Source organism: Rhamphochromis longiceps, linkage group LG8 (genome assembly GCF_057381845.1).
Source record: "Rhamphochromis longiceps isolate RC_006_pf linkage group LG8, R_longiceps_female_GT1.1, whole genome shotgun sequence".
Classification (NCBI taxonomy): Eukaryota; Metazoa; Chordata; class Actinopteri; order Cichliformes; family Cichlidae; genus Rhamphochromis; species Rhamphochromis longiceps.
The window spans coordinates 15562254-15581720 of NC_140564.1; the positions used below are offsets into that span (position 1 = coordinate 15562254).

At 41.3% G+C, this 19467-nt stretch overlaps 3 protein-coding genes across 4 annotated transcripts; 1 reads left to right on the forward strand and 2 right to left on the reverse strand.

The window, feature by feature from the left end:
- Positions 1-925: 925 nt before the first annotated feature.
- On the reverse strand, positions 926-8841 carry tmem235b (transmembrane protein 235b). Its single transcript, XM_085415977.1, has 4 exons — positions 8288-8841; positions 8117-8197; positions 7879-8016; positions 926-1531 (listed from the first exon to the last, which is right to left on the reverse strand). Exons 1-4 carry the CDS (start codon positions 8463-8465, stop codon positions 1302-1304), a joined length of 627 nt encoding a protein of 208 aa, XP_085272103.1. The 5' UTR covers positions 8466-8841; the 3' UTR covers positions 926-1301.
- Positions 8842-8990: 149 nt separating this feature from the next.
- Positions 8991-13106, reverse strand: birc5a (baculoviral IAP repeat containing 5a). Its single transcript, XM_085415976.1, has 4 exons — positions 12939-13106; positions 10149-10258; positions 9490-9607; positions 8991-9311 (listed from the first exon to the last, which is right to left on the reverse strand). Exons 1-4 carry the CDS (start codon positions 13044-13046, stop codon positions 9219-9221), a joined length of 429 nt encoding a protein of 142 aa, XP_085272102.1. The 5' UTR covers positions 13047-13106; the 3' UTR covers positions 8991-9218.
- Positions 13107-13465: 359 nt separating this feature from the next.
- Positions 13466-18334, forward strand: faap100 (FA core complex associated protein 100). 2 transcript variants are annotated; one of them, XM_085415975.1, is made up of 8 exons: positions 13466-13748; positions 14016-14134; positions 14239-15140; positions 15329-15485; positions 15597-16539; positions 16619-16735; positions 17732-17818; positions 18028-18334. In XM_085415975.1, exons 1-8 carry the CDS (start codon positions 13593-13595, stop codon positions 18142-18144), a joined length of 2598 nt encoding a protein of 865 aa, XP_085272101.1. In that variant the 5' UTR covers positions 13466-13592; the 3' UTR covers positions 18145-18334. The 2 variants fall into 2 exon arrangements, with proteins under 2 accessions (XP_085272101.1, XP_085272100.1); XM_085415974.1 differs by having other exon boundaries at positions 13467-13748; positions 15326-15485; positions 18028-18332.
- Positions 18335-19467: the final 1133 nt, after the last annotated feature.

The following is a 19467-nucleotide window of genomic DNA, read 5'->3' on the forward strand; positions in this document are numbered from 1 at the left end:
GGTTTTTTTTTTTCTATAAGCATTGAATGGTCTGATGCCCTTTTGCTGGGACGTTCATTCTTGTGAAGATTGTGGAATCGTTTTAACAAATACTCAAATGCTCCAGACCAGCAAACTGCCAAAACATCTGCTTTTATAGAGATGCTGACACTGATGATAAATTAATCAAGTGGATTTGAGCACCAGCGCCTGGCTGCTACCGTATTAATTTGAATTTAAGAGGTAATGTTGTACCTGTTCATTGTCCATATGACTGTTTCTTTCTTTCTGTACTTTCTTTTCCACATGACTGTAGTTTTTGAGCCTCTTTGAACCACTTCACAATTGTTCTATTGGCTGGCAATAAAATTAACAATAAAAGGAAAGAGATTTAATTATTTTTTGCTCATAATTTCATTAATGTGATGTGTTCTAATGACAATGGAAAATTAAAGTACAAAATTATGATAATTAATAGTCCACTGCAGAGTAGTCATTTACACTTATTAGAAGGACTGACATACTTGTGTTACCTTTCTCTGGCCCCTTTTTGATTTTTTGGGTTAAAAACTACTAGAAAATAGTTATTATAACAGCAAAACTTGGTTTAAGTGTATCTATTTATTTTCCATGTAGTTAATTTCATACTGACACGAGATTAATTATGCAATAAACTTTGCATTGGATTTAAAATTTGTTACAGAGATACCAAAAGAACATGAGAAATGGGACAGCAAGTTGGCTCAGTGTTGTAGTCGCACTGAACACTAATACAAAAACGTGTAACTTATGTAGAGCAGTGTTAAACAACACATGAGACTTACTGAAAAAAACGGTTTCACTTTTCATCAAATTAATCTGCATGACAAAAGTCTCTCTCACACATATATATATATATTAACATATATATTAACATATATATTAACAAACAAAGCGACTCATATGAGATAAGTTAAAGAAACATTATATTATAGTGAATTGAAAGCTTGTCAGTTTAGTTTGGCACAACAGTATGATCAACAGATACACTCCGTGTATGAGGTGCAAATTCAACCCCCACCACAAGAGGGCGTCATTGGTCAAATGTAATTGACAGTATAAATCCGCCTCCTTACTTGGACCTCATCGTCAGAAAGTCAGAACTGCCCAAACTGAAGGAAAATAGATCCATAAAACAGTTCGCTCCACATCAATTTTTATGATAGCCTTTGGAGTCTGTGTGAAGGTAGAATCACACCGCATCGTCATCCTTTCCTTTCTCTAGTATTCACACACAGTTCAGTTCTCATCTAGAACACCATAGGCCCACTGCACTGATTATGTTAGGCCATGATGGGACTGGTGTGCTGGAGCTTGGCCATTTGTGCAGCTGTAAGCAACAGTACTCCAGTGAGGAGCTCCAGGCCGTAGGAGAGCCAGGCTAGACCGAAGGACCAGCCGAAAGACGTGTGAATGTAGGCCAGACCCTCCTGACCCACCAGCCTCTCAGTCTCAGCCAGTGCCTGGTTCGAGTAAATGATGTAGAGACTGGCGCCGCACATAGTCAGCAGACCTGGAGATTCACACATATACACACAGGAAGAGGCAAGTAAGTTCAGGGTCTTCAGATTCAAAGCAGTCAAAACTGGTATATTTAAAGTATATAGTTAGAGCTGGATCAGGGAACTCTGAATCCTCCCTTTGTTTTGGCTGCTGGGGGCTTCCCATGCTGCAGTAAGTGTTTCTTCACTCACCTCTTTTCACAATATGTGGCTTTACACCACTCTGCATTTATTCATTATAGTTATTATTAATTTCTGACTCTCTTTCACAGAATGTAGTTTGTCCCATCTTCCTCCCCTCACCCCCAACTGGTCGTGGCAGTTGGCTGCTCCTCCCTGAGCCTGGTTCTGCTGAAAGTTTCTTCCTGTTTAAAGGGAGTTTTTTCTTCGCACTATTGCCATGTGCTTGCTCATAGAGGGTCTGATTGTTGACATTTTCTCTGTATTATTTTAGGGTCTTTACATTACAGTATAAAATACTTTGAGGTAACTGTAGTTGTGATTTGTATATTTATAAATAAAACTGCATTGAATTGAAAATTGAATCAGCTGAAAATAGTTTTTTAGTCCTAACACTACTTCTTTTGTCCCCCACTTAAACTGGAAACACTACACACCGTTCTCAGACATGCTGAATTTTTGGCTAATAGCTCTTTCAGAATCACCTCGTCGGTGCAAAAATACTATTTTATGTCTGTCAGAGAGTGTTATCGTTGGCATTTTTTTGTAGATTGACTAAAGTAATGGGAACAAATTACATTCAACTGGTTTTGAAAAAGATTGCTCAAAACCATTTTTTGCTTCTTAGAAGCAAAAAAATAACTTAGATGAATGAGGGGTGGTTACTTTTTGTCCAGATTTAGTGTCACATTCACTTAACATTTTCTCCAACAAAATGTTTTCATCAGTGTGGCCAATTATGACATGAAAAATGATTGATTATTACTGAGAGGCCTTTTTGTCTAAATCGTCATACTGATTAGTTTTATGAGTTTTATTCTGAGCTGATAATAAATTCCCAATTTCTCTGCCCTTATTATAAAAGTTATGTTAACATCTAACTGACATTTCAGTGCTTGTAAAGAGCTCAGTCTCTGCAAAGCAAATAGGAGCTGTGATATCGACTGTATGAATTAGGAAATGAAACAGAAAGTTCAGACGTAGCAGGAGGAGAGGAGACAGATTAAACCCAGACTTTTAGCTCAATAGATAACCTGGGATTTAAGTTGGCTTCCTTTATGGAACTGAAAGCTTTGCATTTTCCTCGATCTCAAGTTTAACAAACTCAGAGTTTTCACCAAACCTGCATCCTGTATCAGGGTTCTGGGCGAGATAGATAAAGGAAATCCTTATTTGGATCTGCTATTAGTTTGGTTCCAGGTTTAGAGGTGACAATAAATTATATACCCTGTTGAGGAGGATAGCATTTTAGAAGCAAACACCTGCACAAGCTGGCATCGTACTCCAGCAATTCTGAAGCGGAAATGTGTTCTAGTCAGAGCTCTGTGCTGAGAGCTGAGAACGGTAACTCATGAAGCTGCCCAGAATCTCATATTATGAGAGACAGGAACAGCACTGACGCATGGATTGTCTGTTATTCTACTCATCAGAGACTAGACTGAGACACACACACCCACACACACACACACTGTTCCACAGTGTTGCTATTGGAAACCCTTTTAATTCTGACAGCTTGCTACTGGTTTTAAGGGGATGCAAATGAAGCTACCCAGGGCGGGACTAATAAAGATTTTATTACAATTACACCCCAAGGTGCAACAAACTAGGAATATGATGAGGAAACCGCATCTGACGCCTCATTTTTATGCACTTTGCCAAGAAACAAATAGAGAGACAGGAAATGATTGAACTGCAGCGCATATAGGAAAGACAACTTTTACCATAATAGAGATAAGGAAGTCAAGTAATGGAATAATTTTTCATCAGGTGTGTAATCAGTTTTAATGATTGAGCAGACAGCTAAAAGAATAAATAAAAAAATAGAAATAAAGAAATCAAATCAAAGATATATTTTATTCAGTGTAAAAACTATCGCTTTTCATTATATCCTGTAACAGGACGTGAGTGTCACTGAAGTTTAGATTAGATTTAGTTAGAATAGGCATCTTAATGTCAAGTTGGTTCGCTTCTTTTGTTCGATATCTTAAGAGATTAATAGACTGTCTTGAATTTTTTTTTTTTTTTTTACAGACATTAGACCAAATATTCACCAACTGATTGTGCAAAAATGAGAGTGCCTACGTAATAACACTAGTATCTGCTCAAATAACCACTTTTATTTGCCATCTTACAAATCGGGGGATTTATTGAAAAGAAACAGCTACTAAAGTCTTGAGGGACTTTTCATTTCTTTAGAGATTGCTACAAAAATGGTAAAATAGTTGCAGAGATGTATCGAAACATCTGCAAAGACATATAGAAATGCAGTAAATAAAGCAAAAACAGAGTTGGTACAATTCTAATGAGTTGAAATGAAAGTCAATATTTGATACGATCACTTCAACATAACCCTTAAGCAGCTTTTTGCCCCTTGAAAGGCTTCTAGGAGTGATCCTTAAAGCTCTTTCTGAACTAAGAAGTTTCATTAATGTTTCAGGCCTACTGATTGAATGAACACATGGAAACTATTGACATTTGCTGGGGTGTTTGGGATTATTGTCATGCTGAAAAATGAACCCATTTCTAATTAAGATGTTTTCCAGATGGTGGATCAAAAGCTGATGATACATTTTTGCATTTAGAATTCCATCAGTTTTAAAAAGATCCTGAACACGACTAGCTGAAATGCAGCTCCAAACCATCATGTTTTACAGATCGCTATGGACACTCACTGTTGTACCTCTATCCTGACCTCCACCAAACAGATTGATGATTTTAACCAATGGCTGAAATTCATCCCAACCGTTTTTCTTGTTTTTCTAACTTAAGAATGATTTCTTGACAGCCACCCTTACATTGAGCTCATTTCTGATGAGGCTTCATCAAGGGTCAGATACAAACCTCCACTTGTCCAGTTTTTGAATTTTTTAAGGACACACTGCAAACCACGCTGAGATAGGCCAAGTTTTTAGCTAATAGCTCTCTGTGAATCACAAAAATACCACAAACTGCAGTGGCTTAACAGATAAAAAACATTCCCCTGAAATTTTGAAGTTACGAGGATCGGACTGAAAATGAGTGAAAAAGCTGTCAATGTCCAAAGAAAAACTTTGAAAGGCCTTCAGAAAGCCTCAAGAACTGTTGCTCACGACCACTTTTTAAAAAAATGACAAGAAAGTGTGAATGCTTGGATGCAAAATATTAAGAGTGGGTCAAGACTTACTACAGAAATGTTTCTGTTTTTAACCCCTCTTCTGCTGCTGAAGCATTTGTTTTAATGTCACATTCAGGCACTGCAAATCAGACAGCAACAGAATGCCATTCATAGTTATTTACTCATAAACACGGTTTGTATCCAGCACTGAAGCGCCGTTGCCATGGGGGTGTGTGTGCTCAGTCTGGAACAATGTTAAAGTGGGCGGTTAATGTAAACATCTGCACGAATGCCAAGGCCCGAGGCTTCTCAGGAGAACGCTGCACTGAGATAACCAATATTAGCCGTTGGTAATTTTAATTTTGGTTGTGTTGTGCAAATGAACAATTAAAGACTTCATCCTGTAATATAGCAAAACTCTTGTTGTCTTCCTCATCACACTACGTTACAATCGTGTTCATAAATGCACTGCACGCTTACTAATGGGCTAACTCTAAAAATACTCCGACATTAAAAGTTAATTAAATGCTTACAACTAAGAGCAGCAGAGCGCCCAACGACAGAGCAGAGTGGCAAAATCGAGAGAGATTAAGAAATGCCCGGCTCGGAGGCTGAGGTCTTTTAAAAAGTCCAACAGTCAACAAGTTCACAAGATGACTCCAATCTAATTCAAGACTTTATTTTATTCCACACTTAACCATGTGCTGCTTGTTAAAGTGAGACTATGAAGAGTCTGTTTAAGTATGTGTTTGTCTATCACAAGGTCCCATTTATGGAGGTCATAAGGCGTTGGCAGAAGAGCGCCCAGGAGATCCAGAAGCTCAGGCGCTAGATTTATGCAGACAAGAATAACTTAATTACTGGAAATAGCTAGATTAAGAGAATGGCATTAACAGTAATCTAACTATTTCACATTTACAGCTTTTTGAGCTACTAAACTAATAATCACTGTAGGTGCATGATACATGACATCTTAACACTTTCTGTCTTAGTTGTGACCTGAATGCCACTTTTATTACAGTTTCCTGTTTTTTAGTTTTTCAGGTTTTTCTGTTATCGCCCGGCACAGATTCAATACACACCAAAAAGAAACAGCTCTGTGGTCTGTAACTGTTTAATTCAAAAGTCAAATGAGTAATTCAGCTCTAACTAAGCTATTCTTACTCAGATCATGTTCTGAATTTGGATCAGATAACCAGGTTCAACATTTTACATGGCGGCTGAAACATTTGGAATATTATCTTCGTCTTGTTTGTCTCTTTCACAACTGGGGTGTCTTAACACATGCCAGTTTGCTCCGGCCATCTTTTTGAGGCAAACGGTCCTCACTGATTAATGATGCGATGAGAACATATCAATTTCAGCAAACCCACTGAAGTTGAATTATAAAGCTTTAAAATTTAAGATGTGCTGAATTTGAAGCAGGAACAGTAGTTTAGGGGAGCAAAATCGAAAGATGTGTGCTAAAAGAGGCAGCCTGACCTTTAATCTGTGTAATTCATACAGTCATTGGCCATTTTGTTAGGTAAGCCTCTTCAAATGCTTGTTAGCGGAGGAGTCGGTTGATTGAGGGGCTGATGAAGAGGATGCAAAAGACCCACAGTAAGCAGAGAAGACCTAATTATCTGGTCATGTAACAGCAACCTGATGCACACTGCATGGAGACATGGTCAAGACGACCTGCTGAAGTTCAAGCTGAGCATCAGAAAGGTGATTTAAGTCACTTTGAATGTGGCATAGTTGTTGTTGCCAGAGCAGCTGGTTCAGAAAACTGCTGATCTGCTGGGATTTTCATTCACAACCATCTCCAAGGTTTACAGAGATTGTATCAGTGGTTCAGGCTGCTGCTGTTGGTGTAATGTTGTCTGGATCATTTTTTGTTTTTGGCATGATCACAGTGTACCCATCTTCTATTGGCTGCTTCCAGCAGGATAACGCATCATGTCACAAAGCTCAAATTATCTCAAACTGTTTTCTCAAACATGACAGTGACTTCACTGTACTCAAATGGCCTCCACACTCAGCAGATCTCAATCCAATAGAGCACCTTTGGGATGTGGTGGAACAGGAGAGTCTCATCATGGAAGTGCAGCCAACAAATCTGCAGCAACTTTGTGATGCTGTCATGTTAACATGGACCAAAAATCTCAGAGAAATGTTTCCAGCACGTTGTTGAATCTGTGCTCTGAAGGCATAATGAGGTGCAACGCAGTACTAGCAATTTGTGCCTAATGAAATGGCCATGGTTGTATACAGATACACAGACATGCTGTTACAAAACCACTGCGATTCCTTAATAACAGCACACTAATTCATATTTTCCCCTCCTGTCAGAAGTTAATTATTAATAAATGTTGCAGAGTTAATAATCACAAGTCAATCAAAACGATTCCCTAAGTAATGCTGTGTCGTTATTAAGACAGCTTACATTTCTGGAGTGAAGTTTTGCTTAAAGATAATTTTTTGGGGAGAGCAGTATCATCGTCAACATATGGTTACATGTAGTTTTTACTTAATTCCAAATGCGATGCATTTCATGTATGAATGAAAGAATTTCTATAGTCCGAATTTACTGCATAATACAGTGTTTATGAAAATAATGACAACTGCAATATAAAATTCTCATTGAAAGTAGATTTCTTAAAACCCATATCTGCTTGTAGTCCATTTACGTGTGCCACATATGAGTCATGACCTATATTTGTAATACTTCTGTGGTCTAACTGACTCATGTGCAGGTCTCATGATGCCCAATAAACACGATGTGAAATTACAGACTATATAAAAAGTACAAAGTGTTAGACGGACACGTTTGGGTGATTGATTGCGCAGTCTCTTTCGGATAGAGCTCTCTGGCCACACTGGCCTGTGGCAATTGTGTTTTAATGGATCAGAATTGAATGGAGGGTAAATGGATGCACTAAAACCCTTAGCAACTAAGTGTTTTCCGTTTTCACACACCGCAATGCCCTCACAAAGCGGCTGACCTCACGCGTATTCAATACTCAGAGCTGGACATCCGGACCGATCTTCGTGGGTCTAAGGTTAAACAGATCAGAGTAAATAAAGTGAACCCGAACTTACTGCAGATGAAGAAGTACGACGCCGTGCCGGTGAGGAGGATCGGGCTACGAGCCAGGGAGCTGACCAATCCACAGATGCCTCCAAAGAGCAACAGAACCAGGCTGAGGGGAAGCATCACCACAATTGCACTGTGCATGTCTGGGTAGAAACAGATGGATTATGGAGCATCAGCGGAGTTATAGCTGCCTTGACAGTGAAAGTTCATTAGCAGAAAAGCTGGTGTTGTTTCTGGACTCACTCAGCATGCGCAGCTCGGTATCGGAGACCCCGGAGTAGTCAACTGTGAACGAGTCGATAGAGCCCGTGTGCATCTTCCCACCTGAATATCACATTTAACAACACGGTGATGTTGGTTGAGGGTTTAGATCTCAGCATTTAGAGGCAAAAGTTAAGAAAAGTGGCAGCCTACCTTCGTTGATGCTCCACAGTCCCGAGTGGGAACTCATGTTCTCAAAGTCGCTGACATTCATGGGATTCATTTCTATAATGTACCAATAATCGGTGCCGAGGGAAGTGGCCAAAAAGGCAAAGCTTAGCATCCCGCAGATGCCAGCTGCGATAACGAAAGCGCCAAAAGATACCTTCATCTTGGACAGGTTAAGGTTTGAGACACGCGTGAAACTCGGTGGCTTCAGCTCATGCGTAACGGAGGTCTTCTGCTGTCGAGTGTGCTTTGGAGTGCTTTTACGCACTCATCACCGCCGGCTAAGTAATCAGGAAAAAATATCCCTCCCCAAAATCTTTCCAATTGACTAATCGATATTCATTTCCGTTCTCAATTAATGAATGATCACACAGTAACAAAGAGATAAGAACCTGCCTGAGCAGCAGCAGCTCCTGTCTGGGAGGGACTCGGATTCACACTGAAACGCACACGTTTACGCAAAACACGGAGGGAGCAAATAGCGGAGAGTTAAGAGGCTGCACTCATTTGTGTTTGAGTAAAATACTTTAACCTCAATTTCAAGCTGTGGTATGGAGAAAGCTAGAGATGCAAAGGCTTATATAAATATAATCAAATCTAAATACATTATAAATACAGCCAGACCTTTTGAGTGGAGGATTCATGTTGCTCTAACAGACTACATCTATATTAAAGACACCATAAATAATTATGTTACAGAATCCAATATTTATTAGATATCAGATTACATAAAAACAGAAAGTGTTAAAAGATAAAAACACATACGTGAAAAAAGATGACATGAAGGCACACAAAGGAAACATAAAAATGAGTTTGGTGAGGAACAAGTCAATAATTCTGACAGCTACAATTATTCTCTCCATCTTTCTCAGATACACAAACGAGCTCATGTCATTCATCTGAATCTGTCGCTGTGTCACTCTTCTCCCATGGCCGTCTTGATGATGTCTGCTCGCCTCAGTTTGGCTGCCTCTTCAAACTTGGTGATGGCCTCATTACAAGATTTGTTCTGTGAGCAAAGAAGATCAACTGCAGATCAGTAATTAAGGCCTTGTTGTCATGGAAATAATTAGCAGACATTATTCTAGTCGGCAAAGTGTTCGCTCGTCAGACATATCCCAAAAAACTATTTAATAAATTGTTATTATACAAGACAACAGATTCGTGACTTCCTATAAAGAACGTACATTGATGAACTTGTGCCTCTCTTTCTGCAATCTGTAGAATTCCTCCACAGTCAGGTCTTCCACTTTTTTCTTCAGGGCAATGAAGTGGCAGGATGGCGAATGAGACTTGTGCTCCTTTCTGGCAAAAACAAGAGATAGATGGGAAAGTAAAGAGCTGTGGGCATGTAGTCACAAAGACTCCTAAATAATGCCACTGAAACACAAGTCTTGTTAATTATGACAATAAGAGTCAAAATGGGGGACCGGGGGTCACAGGCAAACTCTCGCACATTAAAGGAAAGGCTTATAGGAGTCAACAGCTGTTACTGGAGGAGAAAAACAAACAAAAATAATAATAAATCACCAAGCCTCACCAAACACTCGTGTCACCGGATCGCTCACATGTTTTTATTACGAGTGAGCCAAAAAGGGGGAAATAACCCAGGGTGAGCACAGATGGTTCTGAGCTGTCATAAAATGTTAGCAAAAATCACTTGGCAATAACTTTGACACCAATTTGGCAACATGTTTGAAGTTTGCTTAATAATACTGAAGACATGCTGGAGACATTATTAACGACTTGTAAAAACAAGAACGGCTTAAATTTATGGAAGAAATTAACAACTATTGGGCAGTTTATTTTTTATTTCTGAGCCCAGTAATGTGATGTGTGCTCTTACTCTGGGTCATCCTCTGGCTCCCAGCCCTCCAGCTCTTTCAGGCAAAAGAAACACATGGCGATGTCTGGGCTGTTCTCTGAAGGTGTGTGAATGAAGCCGGCTTTAGCCATCTGCAGGAATAAATGAAGATGTCATGTTGCACGAAAAAAAACCCCAAAAAAAACAAAACTTCATATAGAGCTTTTCACACGTACCACTCGGGTTTATTTAATTAAAATGAGTCATTTAATATATTTATTACTCACTTTATTTTTTCTTTATTGTATGTCATCTAGACTTTAAGTTATTGAGCTCCATACTCCATTATATTAATCTTTTGAGACTGTACTGTATAAGCTATTTGTTTTGTCATAACACTACTACTACAAATAATAATGACAACAACAACTACTGACAGCAGCATTAACTCAAATAACCAGTCGTTACAAATGTAGTATGCAGAGGCGCATCTCCGAACACACAACACATTGAACCTTGAAGCAGATGGGCTCCAGCAGCAGAAGACCACACTGGGTGCCTCTCCTGTCAGCTAAGAACATGAAACTGAGTTGCAGTTCGCAGAGGCTCATTAAAATCTCTGCTATAAAGTCTCAGTATCTGTTGTGGCATTCAGATCTCAGTGTCAGAATTTGGCATAAACAACATAGAAGCCTTCTGCCTCCTGTCAACAGTTCAGGTATGTGGGATATCTTCTTGGCTGACTTCGGGCCCTTTACTACCAACTGAGTGTCATTTAGGCAACACCACGGGCAACTGATTATTGTTCCTGTCAATGTCCAGTGCTTTAGAACTACTGATGGCTACATCCAAAAGGCTAACCCACCATGTCACAAGGCTTGAATTGCGTAAAGCTGTTTTTTTGAGCTTGACAGCGAGTTCACTGTACTCAAATGGCCTCCACAGTCACCAGATCTCAATCCAGTGGAGAGATTTTGGGATGTGGTGGATGCATCATGGATGTGAAGTCTACAAATATGCTATCATGTCAATAGGAACCAAAATCTCTGAATGTTTCCCCCACTTGGTTGAATCTGTACCACGAAGAGTTAAAACAGCTTTGAAGGCAAAAGGGGGCCCAACGCGATAGTAGCAACTTGTACCTAATAAATTGACAGTACATGTCCATAGTGATGTGACGTTCTGTATCGAGGCTTCAAAGCTTGTGTCGAGTAATTTAGGGGGCGTTTCCGCGATGCGCGTATCGAGGCTTGCCTCATTTATGGGAGGAGCTGAAAATGATGACGTCCGAAGCCTCGCTGCCCGGCTGTACCAGGTGACTGGTTCGTGAAGTGGTTCGAACTTTGCCGCGAGCTATGACAGCGATATAAACCCCTCAGACTTCATTCAAAATGTGGGTGTTTGATGGAGAGTTGCGGTTAGTGAGAGTTTGGAGACAGTTTGGAGGTTTATGAGAGTGAGGAGAGAAAGTCAGGAGAGAATGGAGCCAGCTAAGAAGAGGAGGATGTCCTCACCTGTGTGGGAACATTTTGATTTTATTCCTCCCAACAAGGTATGTAAATTTCTACAGAAGATGTATTTTCATAATACTGATGGTGCAATACAATTTATGTTAAGCTGTCTGTACTTTTGTACAAGGTGAAGTGTTTGCTATGTGCCAGGGAGCTGGGATATAACAACAACACCTCATCCATGCTTAGGCACTACAGAGCTTTGCATGAGAATAAGGGGAACAGCGATTGAGGAGCAAGACCAGGTGAGCCATCAAATGTCATGATAATATTACTAATATTAGTAACATTACTAAATGATATAACAATATTCTACAACTGTAATAAGTTACGTGTGTGATTTTATATTTGTGCTTTGTCTTTATTGTCTTTCCTCAGGAGAACAATCTCAAATAGATGAAGACCTGGTTAGCATGGTGATTGAGGACTCCCAGCCATTTAGCATTGTGGAGGACAAAGGATTCAAAAGATTTGTTAAATCATTAAATCCTAGCTATGTTCTCCCCACTAAAAAGGACGTAAAAGCAGTGAAAATGTAGTTTTTATAGAATAAAATGTGAACGGGCAGGACTGAGGCTCAAAGCCTCAGTGTGTAGCTGTCCATACCTCAACGTTACAAAAGCACAACCACTGTCCACACCTCACCTCACAGTAAATGATCATTTCCATTTTAAGCATTTCCAAATAATCATTTTCCATACTGCCAGTATAAATATACACAGTATACTGCCATCACTACAATATACATGTTTTACACACTCCTTTTGTTGTTGACATTTACAGGCTGTGTGCAAAAGGCCACACTCTTCAAATTCATGCCAACTAATATTTTTACGTCCAGTAGGTGTCCTACTAGAGCAAATGAAGCTTCAAGAAGCTTTGCACTGGGGTGAACCAATTGGACGAAGAGCTTCAGTGCTTCGTGAAGCTTCATCTGCCCATCACTACATGTCCATTACTATTTAAATTTAAGCAGTTTTAATTGGAAAAAAAATAACTCGGATGAATCAACAAGGAAAACAATAGATCCTTGCAGTTAATGTGTCGGTTTCAGCGCGTTAAATGTGAGAATTTGTCGTAAATTGAGTACATTTAGGTTTAGGGACTAGGAGCCAAAACAAGTGTGTATTTAGGCATACAGATGGGGAGTCAGAAGATTTGTATTTCATTTAAATCTACAGCTAAACCAGAGTTTAGCTAGATTGTATTTCATCTGAGCCGCTTTTCTTTTTGCTTTCACGCCAGCTGCTGTTGTACTGTTAGCATGTCAACAGTAAGGCGTCGCTCACCGTTTCCAACCTCAGTTTAAACGTTAACTCACGTTTTCCGGCGTGCACTTGCAGTCTTCGTCGAATGGCCACCCCCCATAAGTTTTTAACCTATTCTCAAAAAAATACATTTTGATGTTTTCCTCGTTGTATGGATCCATTGTATTCACTGTCGCACGAACCCGTGAGCTAAACTACAGAGCCTTTTCAAATTTCGACGACACTTCAATTCGGCTGTTTTGATTGGTTGCCCACCTTCTTCGTGTGTATATTAGTTAATCGTATGAGCACAAGAGCGCCATCATGTGTTCTTGACCGAGAGAAAAAATAAGGAAATTTATTAGACAAATGCGCTCAAACTACGTTTAAAATTTGACTCGACTTTATTTAAAAAACAAAACAAAACTTGCTCTCATTCATTACTCTCTACCTTCTACGTGAGCACGAGTCAACCTTAAGTTCAAGCATCCGTTATACTTGCGTCCCACTTCCGCTTTGTGGTCATGGGCAATGTAGTTCATTACGTTTATTGGTCGAAAGCACAACGCGCGGAACTTTGTGAGACAGTGTCACATCCTCTGTCAACAACCGGTTCACATAACCTCACATTAGCATCCCTCACTGAGCTGATAGTACCATTAAAGTGAGCTTAACGTGACATATGCTCATTCAGCGGCTTCTTCTTCTTCTCCCCCCGGGTCCAGGTTATGGAGGGACGGTGTGCTGTCGAGACTTGGGCACAGTTTGGGTTTTCGGGAAGATCTTATAAAGTGAAGATCCTCTGTGGTTTCGGAACAGATGTTTTAATCTGCACTGGCACTGAAGAGATCTACGTGTTCAGTAAACGTGAGAGGAAAATCACGGCAAGTATCCGATTTACATGTATCAGACACAGATAAATAGATATAGATCTATGTACTTTATTTATCCCACACTGGGGAAAGTCACTTGTTACAACACCACAAGGGTCAGAAAGCAAAAAAAGTTAACTAGAGATATATTAGGGGAAAAAGATACTAATAAATCTAGATATCAATCAAATATTAAGCTATACTAAGACATAAGCTACACTGCAGGGCATATCTCTGGATTAACCATACTGTGTGTTGCTTCGTATTGTGCTGTTGCAGACTGTCCTCCTGTTACCTGCTGCTGTTAATGACCTGGTTGGAAACCAGGACAAGCAGCTAATCTATGTTGCATGCAGGAGTGGAGTTTACCGTGTAAACTTACAGTTTCTGCTACACAGGTATGAACCCTCATAGTTAGATTTCAGTAAACCTTTTTTAATTAATGCTGTTATTTCAACTCTGCTAAATTGCTCTTATGTAATATGACATTTCTCCTCTGCAGGGATCAGAGCTCTCAAGCTGATGCATCCTCCAGTCCAGCTGAACTGAAAATCTCCCAAGAGTGTCTCGTTGTTGGAGCAGATGAAGTGTCATCTCTGCTCCTCGTTGGCTCTGTGCTCCTGACCCTTTGCCAGAGAGATGCCTCCTGGCTGCTGACTTTGTACAAAACGCCAAAGCAAACGGCGTCTACTAGCCACAAGGAGTTTGGCTCGTTCCATCTGCCGGTGGCCTCAGCTGTGGACTGTGGCGCTGCTGAGTCAAATAGAGGACCAAGAAAGGGCTCTGTGCTAATTTGCATCCATTCGGGTGATGTAGAGGCATCGTCTTCCTCCAATGCTTCTGCAGAGTCAACTGTAGCTCAAGACCACTTCCACCTGGAGCCTCTCCTCTTCAAACTGTTATTTGGAGTTGAAGCCGCCCTTGCCAAATCTCCAGTCATCCTTTGCGGCCTGCCAGATGGGCGCCTGTGTTTCCTTCCTCTGCGTCTCCCGGGATCGCGCCTTCGAGTCCTGCACAGCCTGGAGCAGCCGGTCTGTTTTGTCGGTGCATCTGTTGTCACGGAAACGGGTCACGCACAGTGCTTGGTGGCGGCGGGCGAACAAGGCAGAGTGGCACTGATCAAGACTGACAAGGCAGGCTCAGAGGGGGGAAGCGCTGTGGCTGCTTTTACTGAGGGGTGTGTACCAGGGCCTGTATGGTGCGGCTGCATGGATAAAAGCTGTTTTTACTACAGCACTGGTGCAGATCTGCTCCGACTGGATCTGTCGGAGGGATCGTTTGCGAGAGAAAGCAAAGAAAGAGGGGAAGAGACATCTGGGACGACAGCGGCCGCCCTCCAGAGCCCCAGCAGTTTAAATGTGTGCAGAGTCATCGCCCTGGCTGAGCCTGCATGCAGCACTGCGGGTGAGCAGAATAGACGTGCTGACTTTGAATGGATTTATTATAAGTTCAGCTTCAATGTGCTCTTCAAGTTAGGAAACAGGAAAATGCACAGGTTCTACATGTTGTGCACTCATGTAATTCTGTCTTGTATTCTAATTTAAACTCTCAAACTATTTTTCCTAACTCTAAAAATGCTTCATGCACAGCAGGTGATGTACAGCTGCTTGGAGTGTCTGCCAGAGGGCAGCTCCAGAGGATCTGCTTACCTGCGGGGAGGGTGGATGAAGGATCGTCTAAGCTTCCTTCCACACAGGTGTCCCGCAGTGTCAGGGACCTCCTGTCTGCCATCGGGGATGTTTGTGAGAGGTATGCCCGTCAAGTATTTGATCGGGTGTGAAAGACGACATTTAAATAAAACACAGCAAAGATCTGTAAATATATATGTGATTTTTTTTTTTTTTTGCTTTCTTCATATAGAGCATCAGTGCTGAAAACAGTCATCAAATCCAAAAACCAGTTTCTGAGGCTTCTGAATCACGCCGTCAGCGTCAGTTTCCTGCTGATGGCAGACACAACTACTGATCTTCCAATTAAGGAGAAACCAATCAGATGTCATTTCGAGACTAGCTGGAGCAGACTGCTTCAGAAAGACTCCTTGAGCCTTGTGTGTTTCCTGCATAATTCAAGTCCATTTGTCCTGGAACGAGGCTGGACGCTGAGCATTACGGTGTCCCCTCTGTCTTATTCTTCCTCCCCAGCAGGAGAAAGCTCCTCCACTAATTTTTCATTCCCGTTTCACGACCTCCGTCCGGGGCAAACATTCGAAGCGTCTCTGCCTATCGCAGCTGCAGGTGATGCATCTTTCCCCATGACTGTGAGCTGCTCGCTCATCTTCTCGCTCTCGAGTCTTCTGGGAGAGGAGGAGGTGGCGGCGAGCTTTGCAGGCTTGCAGAGCAGCTGTATCAGTTTGCCCCTGTCCACACTGACAGTGGACTGGCTGCATGCTCTGCAGCTAAACAGTCCCACAGCTACTCATAAGATGGCCACAGTTCAGCCCAGCAGCGCCGCAGCAGATAGCATCCAGACCTTTTTAAGCTCGCGCCAGCTCAGGTGCAGCGGTAGAACGAACAGAGGAGGAGAAAGTGCTGCAAAGCCTGAGCCTGAGAAGTATTCAGCAAGCGTATGGGTGTCATCAGAGATAGTGAGGGATACGCTGAAGCCAAAAAAGAGTTCAAATTTGGATGCCAAAGAGTCGATACGAGACCCCGAAGATCTCTGCCTGTCTTTGCTTGAGCGACTGTTGTCTGAAGATACTGAAGGAGTGAAGATGGGTTGCCAAGGAGACAAGATTGCTTTGAGCACCTCAGTGGCCCACGCTCGTGGTCCAAACGGAGCGGCAATGAAACTGACAGTGAAAGAGGTCAATCGTTATCTAATATGATATAATCATATATTGGTATGTTTTATATCCTCATCGTCAATGCTCCTTTATTCTCCAGATAAACGTGGGGGAGGAGGAGAGCACAGACAAGGAGGCTACAATCGAGGTTCAGATCGAGAGCTCATCTTTAGCAGCGGTGTGTGGCCTGCACCATGCTGTGCTGCGCCGGATCCAGGTCCAGAACACACTTATATAACATAAGCTAATTTCTGGCTAAACTTAGGTAGTTGCAGATTTTGAATATTTTGCATTCTTCTTTTTTAATGTAAAACTGTACAGATGTATAACAGGGATGTCAAACTCACTTCACATCAAGGGCCACACTATTTGATCTTAAGTGGGCCAGCCCAATCAAACTCCCATTTCTGTCATTGTAAAGTAGTTTAACTGCACATTTAATCCCAGAGATATGCTAATATAAGAAAAAGAAGTACAACTTCAATATTATCCCAGTTTTTCTGCATGATAGGGAAACGCTGCTGTAGCAAAGGAAAGAAATCTTTCAGTGTGACTATAAGGGGATAAAATGTAAGACATTAACAGAAAAGCTTCTGGTTGCTGATTGGCCCAACTGTTCTCCAATTATAAAGCAGATAGTTTTTGTTAATTCACAGAAAATGTCCTATTTTATTTTATTTCTTTTACCACGGACACAAGAATTCAATATTTATCTCCTCTTTCAGCTTTGCCAAACATGTCTAGATGGGCCGGATTGGAGTCTTATGTTTGACACCACTGATGCAGAACATACTGCTAGACTTTTGTGATACGTGCAAATTTGCCATTCCACCTTCCAGCCACTTGAATTGGCATAAATAGAAGGAGCGTAAAAATAGCGGCTCCCTAGTGCAGTGGTTCACATGTTAGCCTAACAAGCGAAAGATCCCCCGCTTCGATTCCAGGAGGAGACACAAATCCTTTGGGAAGGGGAGGGGAGGGCTGCATCAGGGAGGACGTCCAGCCTCACAAACACACTAAGCTACTCGCAGGAGAGCTGCGAGTCAGTGCTATGACATGGAAACTGGGACGATTCTTTTAACGTGTGCTGCAAACAGTGTGGTCGGTTTAAAAGGAAGCGTTATCGTGTCTTTGGGCTTGAGAACAACGCTTCATGTCCCTGTTTTACTTGAAATTCTTTAGGTTTGAATTTTTCCTCTGCTCCTCGACACAGACTCTGCTGCAGAGCGCCACAGAGAAAACCGCCTCTACAAAGAATGTCCAGATTTTAGGATTAAGACGGGCGCTGCAGCGGGCCGAGGTAAGTGGGCCCGCGCTTGACGATTAATCCCATTAATGTCAAAGCCCTCCGTATCATTAAATACACGTAATTATCCAGCTATTTTCTCTTAGTTCAATTAATTGATTAGCAAGACTTTAGAGCTTTTGAGGGCTTGGGATGTCTGTAAGTGTGTTAAGATTAAAGCTCGTCTGTGTTTTTTGTTTCATGTGTCCTCTGTGCGTTAACAGATCCAGCAAAGTCAGATCTCAGGAGCCTTTGGTGAGGTCGTGTCCACAGTGCAGAGAGATCGGCTGCTTCTCAGTGTTTACCAAGAACTCAGACGAAATCCTCTGCTCATAGTGTAACACCTACACAGCTGCCCTCGCTTGTTTGGTGTTGTTGCGTAATCTGACTTTGCTGCCAGCCCTTTCACAGTGCAAAGCACATGTAATACTTTAGACTGTAAGATGGTTTCTATATGACATTTTACAGTATATTTTGATTTTGAAGAGGTTATAATTTGGTGATGTCTAATAATAAAGTTTCTCTTGTTTTTTCACATGACAATAAATTCAGTGAAGTATTTCTGTAACTTTGCTCCTGTTTGTGTTTATACTCATGTAACTGTTTTAGTTTCCAAGTATTAATATTTTACTACACAACCTCCAAACAGGACTCGGTGCAAAATGTACATTTAAAACAACACAATACTGTGCATGTTACTTTAACCCTAAGTATAGTTTCCCAGATGGCTGCTCCTCCCTGAGCCTGGCTGTGTCAGAGATTTCTTCCTGTTAAAAGGGAGTTTTTGCTTCCCACTGTTGCCAAGCGCTTGCTCATAATGGGTTTAAAATTGTATAAAGACCACATAATTTGACAAGCTCCAGAACTGTCTTACAGGTGCATTTTTACAGTCTCCTGATATTTCAGGTGTGTGTGTGACACAGTCACTACATTGGACACTTTATTAGGCACACCTTGCTAGTTGATTGGGTTAATTAACCCCTCTTTTAACTTCCATGCTTTCATGTTGCTTAAGCCAAACTCTGACTCTACCAGATGTCACAGCAGAAATTCACATTCATCAGACCAGGTAACATCTTTCCAGCCTGATATTGCCCTATTTTGTTGAGTCCATGTGATTTGCAGCATCAGTTTCCTGTAACTAGCTGACAGGAGTGGCACCGGTGCCGTCTTCTGCTGTTCGTCTTCTTCAAGGTCTGCCGTGCATTCAGAGATGCTCTTCTGCGTAGCTTGGTTGTAACGAGTGGTTATTTGAGTTAATTTTGTTGTTGGTAAAGCAGTTTGGTCTGACATCAAGAAGGCATTTTCACCTAGAGAACTGCCGCACACTGGATATTTTCGATTTTTCAGACCTTTCCCTGTAAACACTAATGATGGTTGTGCACCAGTAGATCAACAATTTTTAAGATAGTCAGAGGAGCCTGTCTGACACCAACAACCACGGCACATTCAAAGTCACTTAAATCACCTTTCCTCCCCATTCTGATATTCTGTTTGAACTTTGTCAGGTCATCTTGACCATGTCTACATACCTAAATTCACTGGGTTTCTGTCATGTGATTGGCTGTTAGATATTCTGTTTAGTGTAGGATCTGATGCGTTGTGCTTGAACATGGAATAAACATGGAACAGACAACTGATAGATTTCAGTATCGTTATGTTTT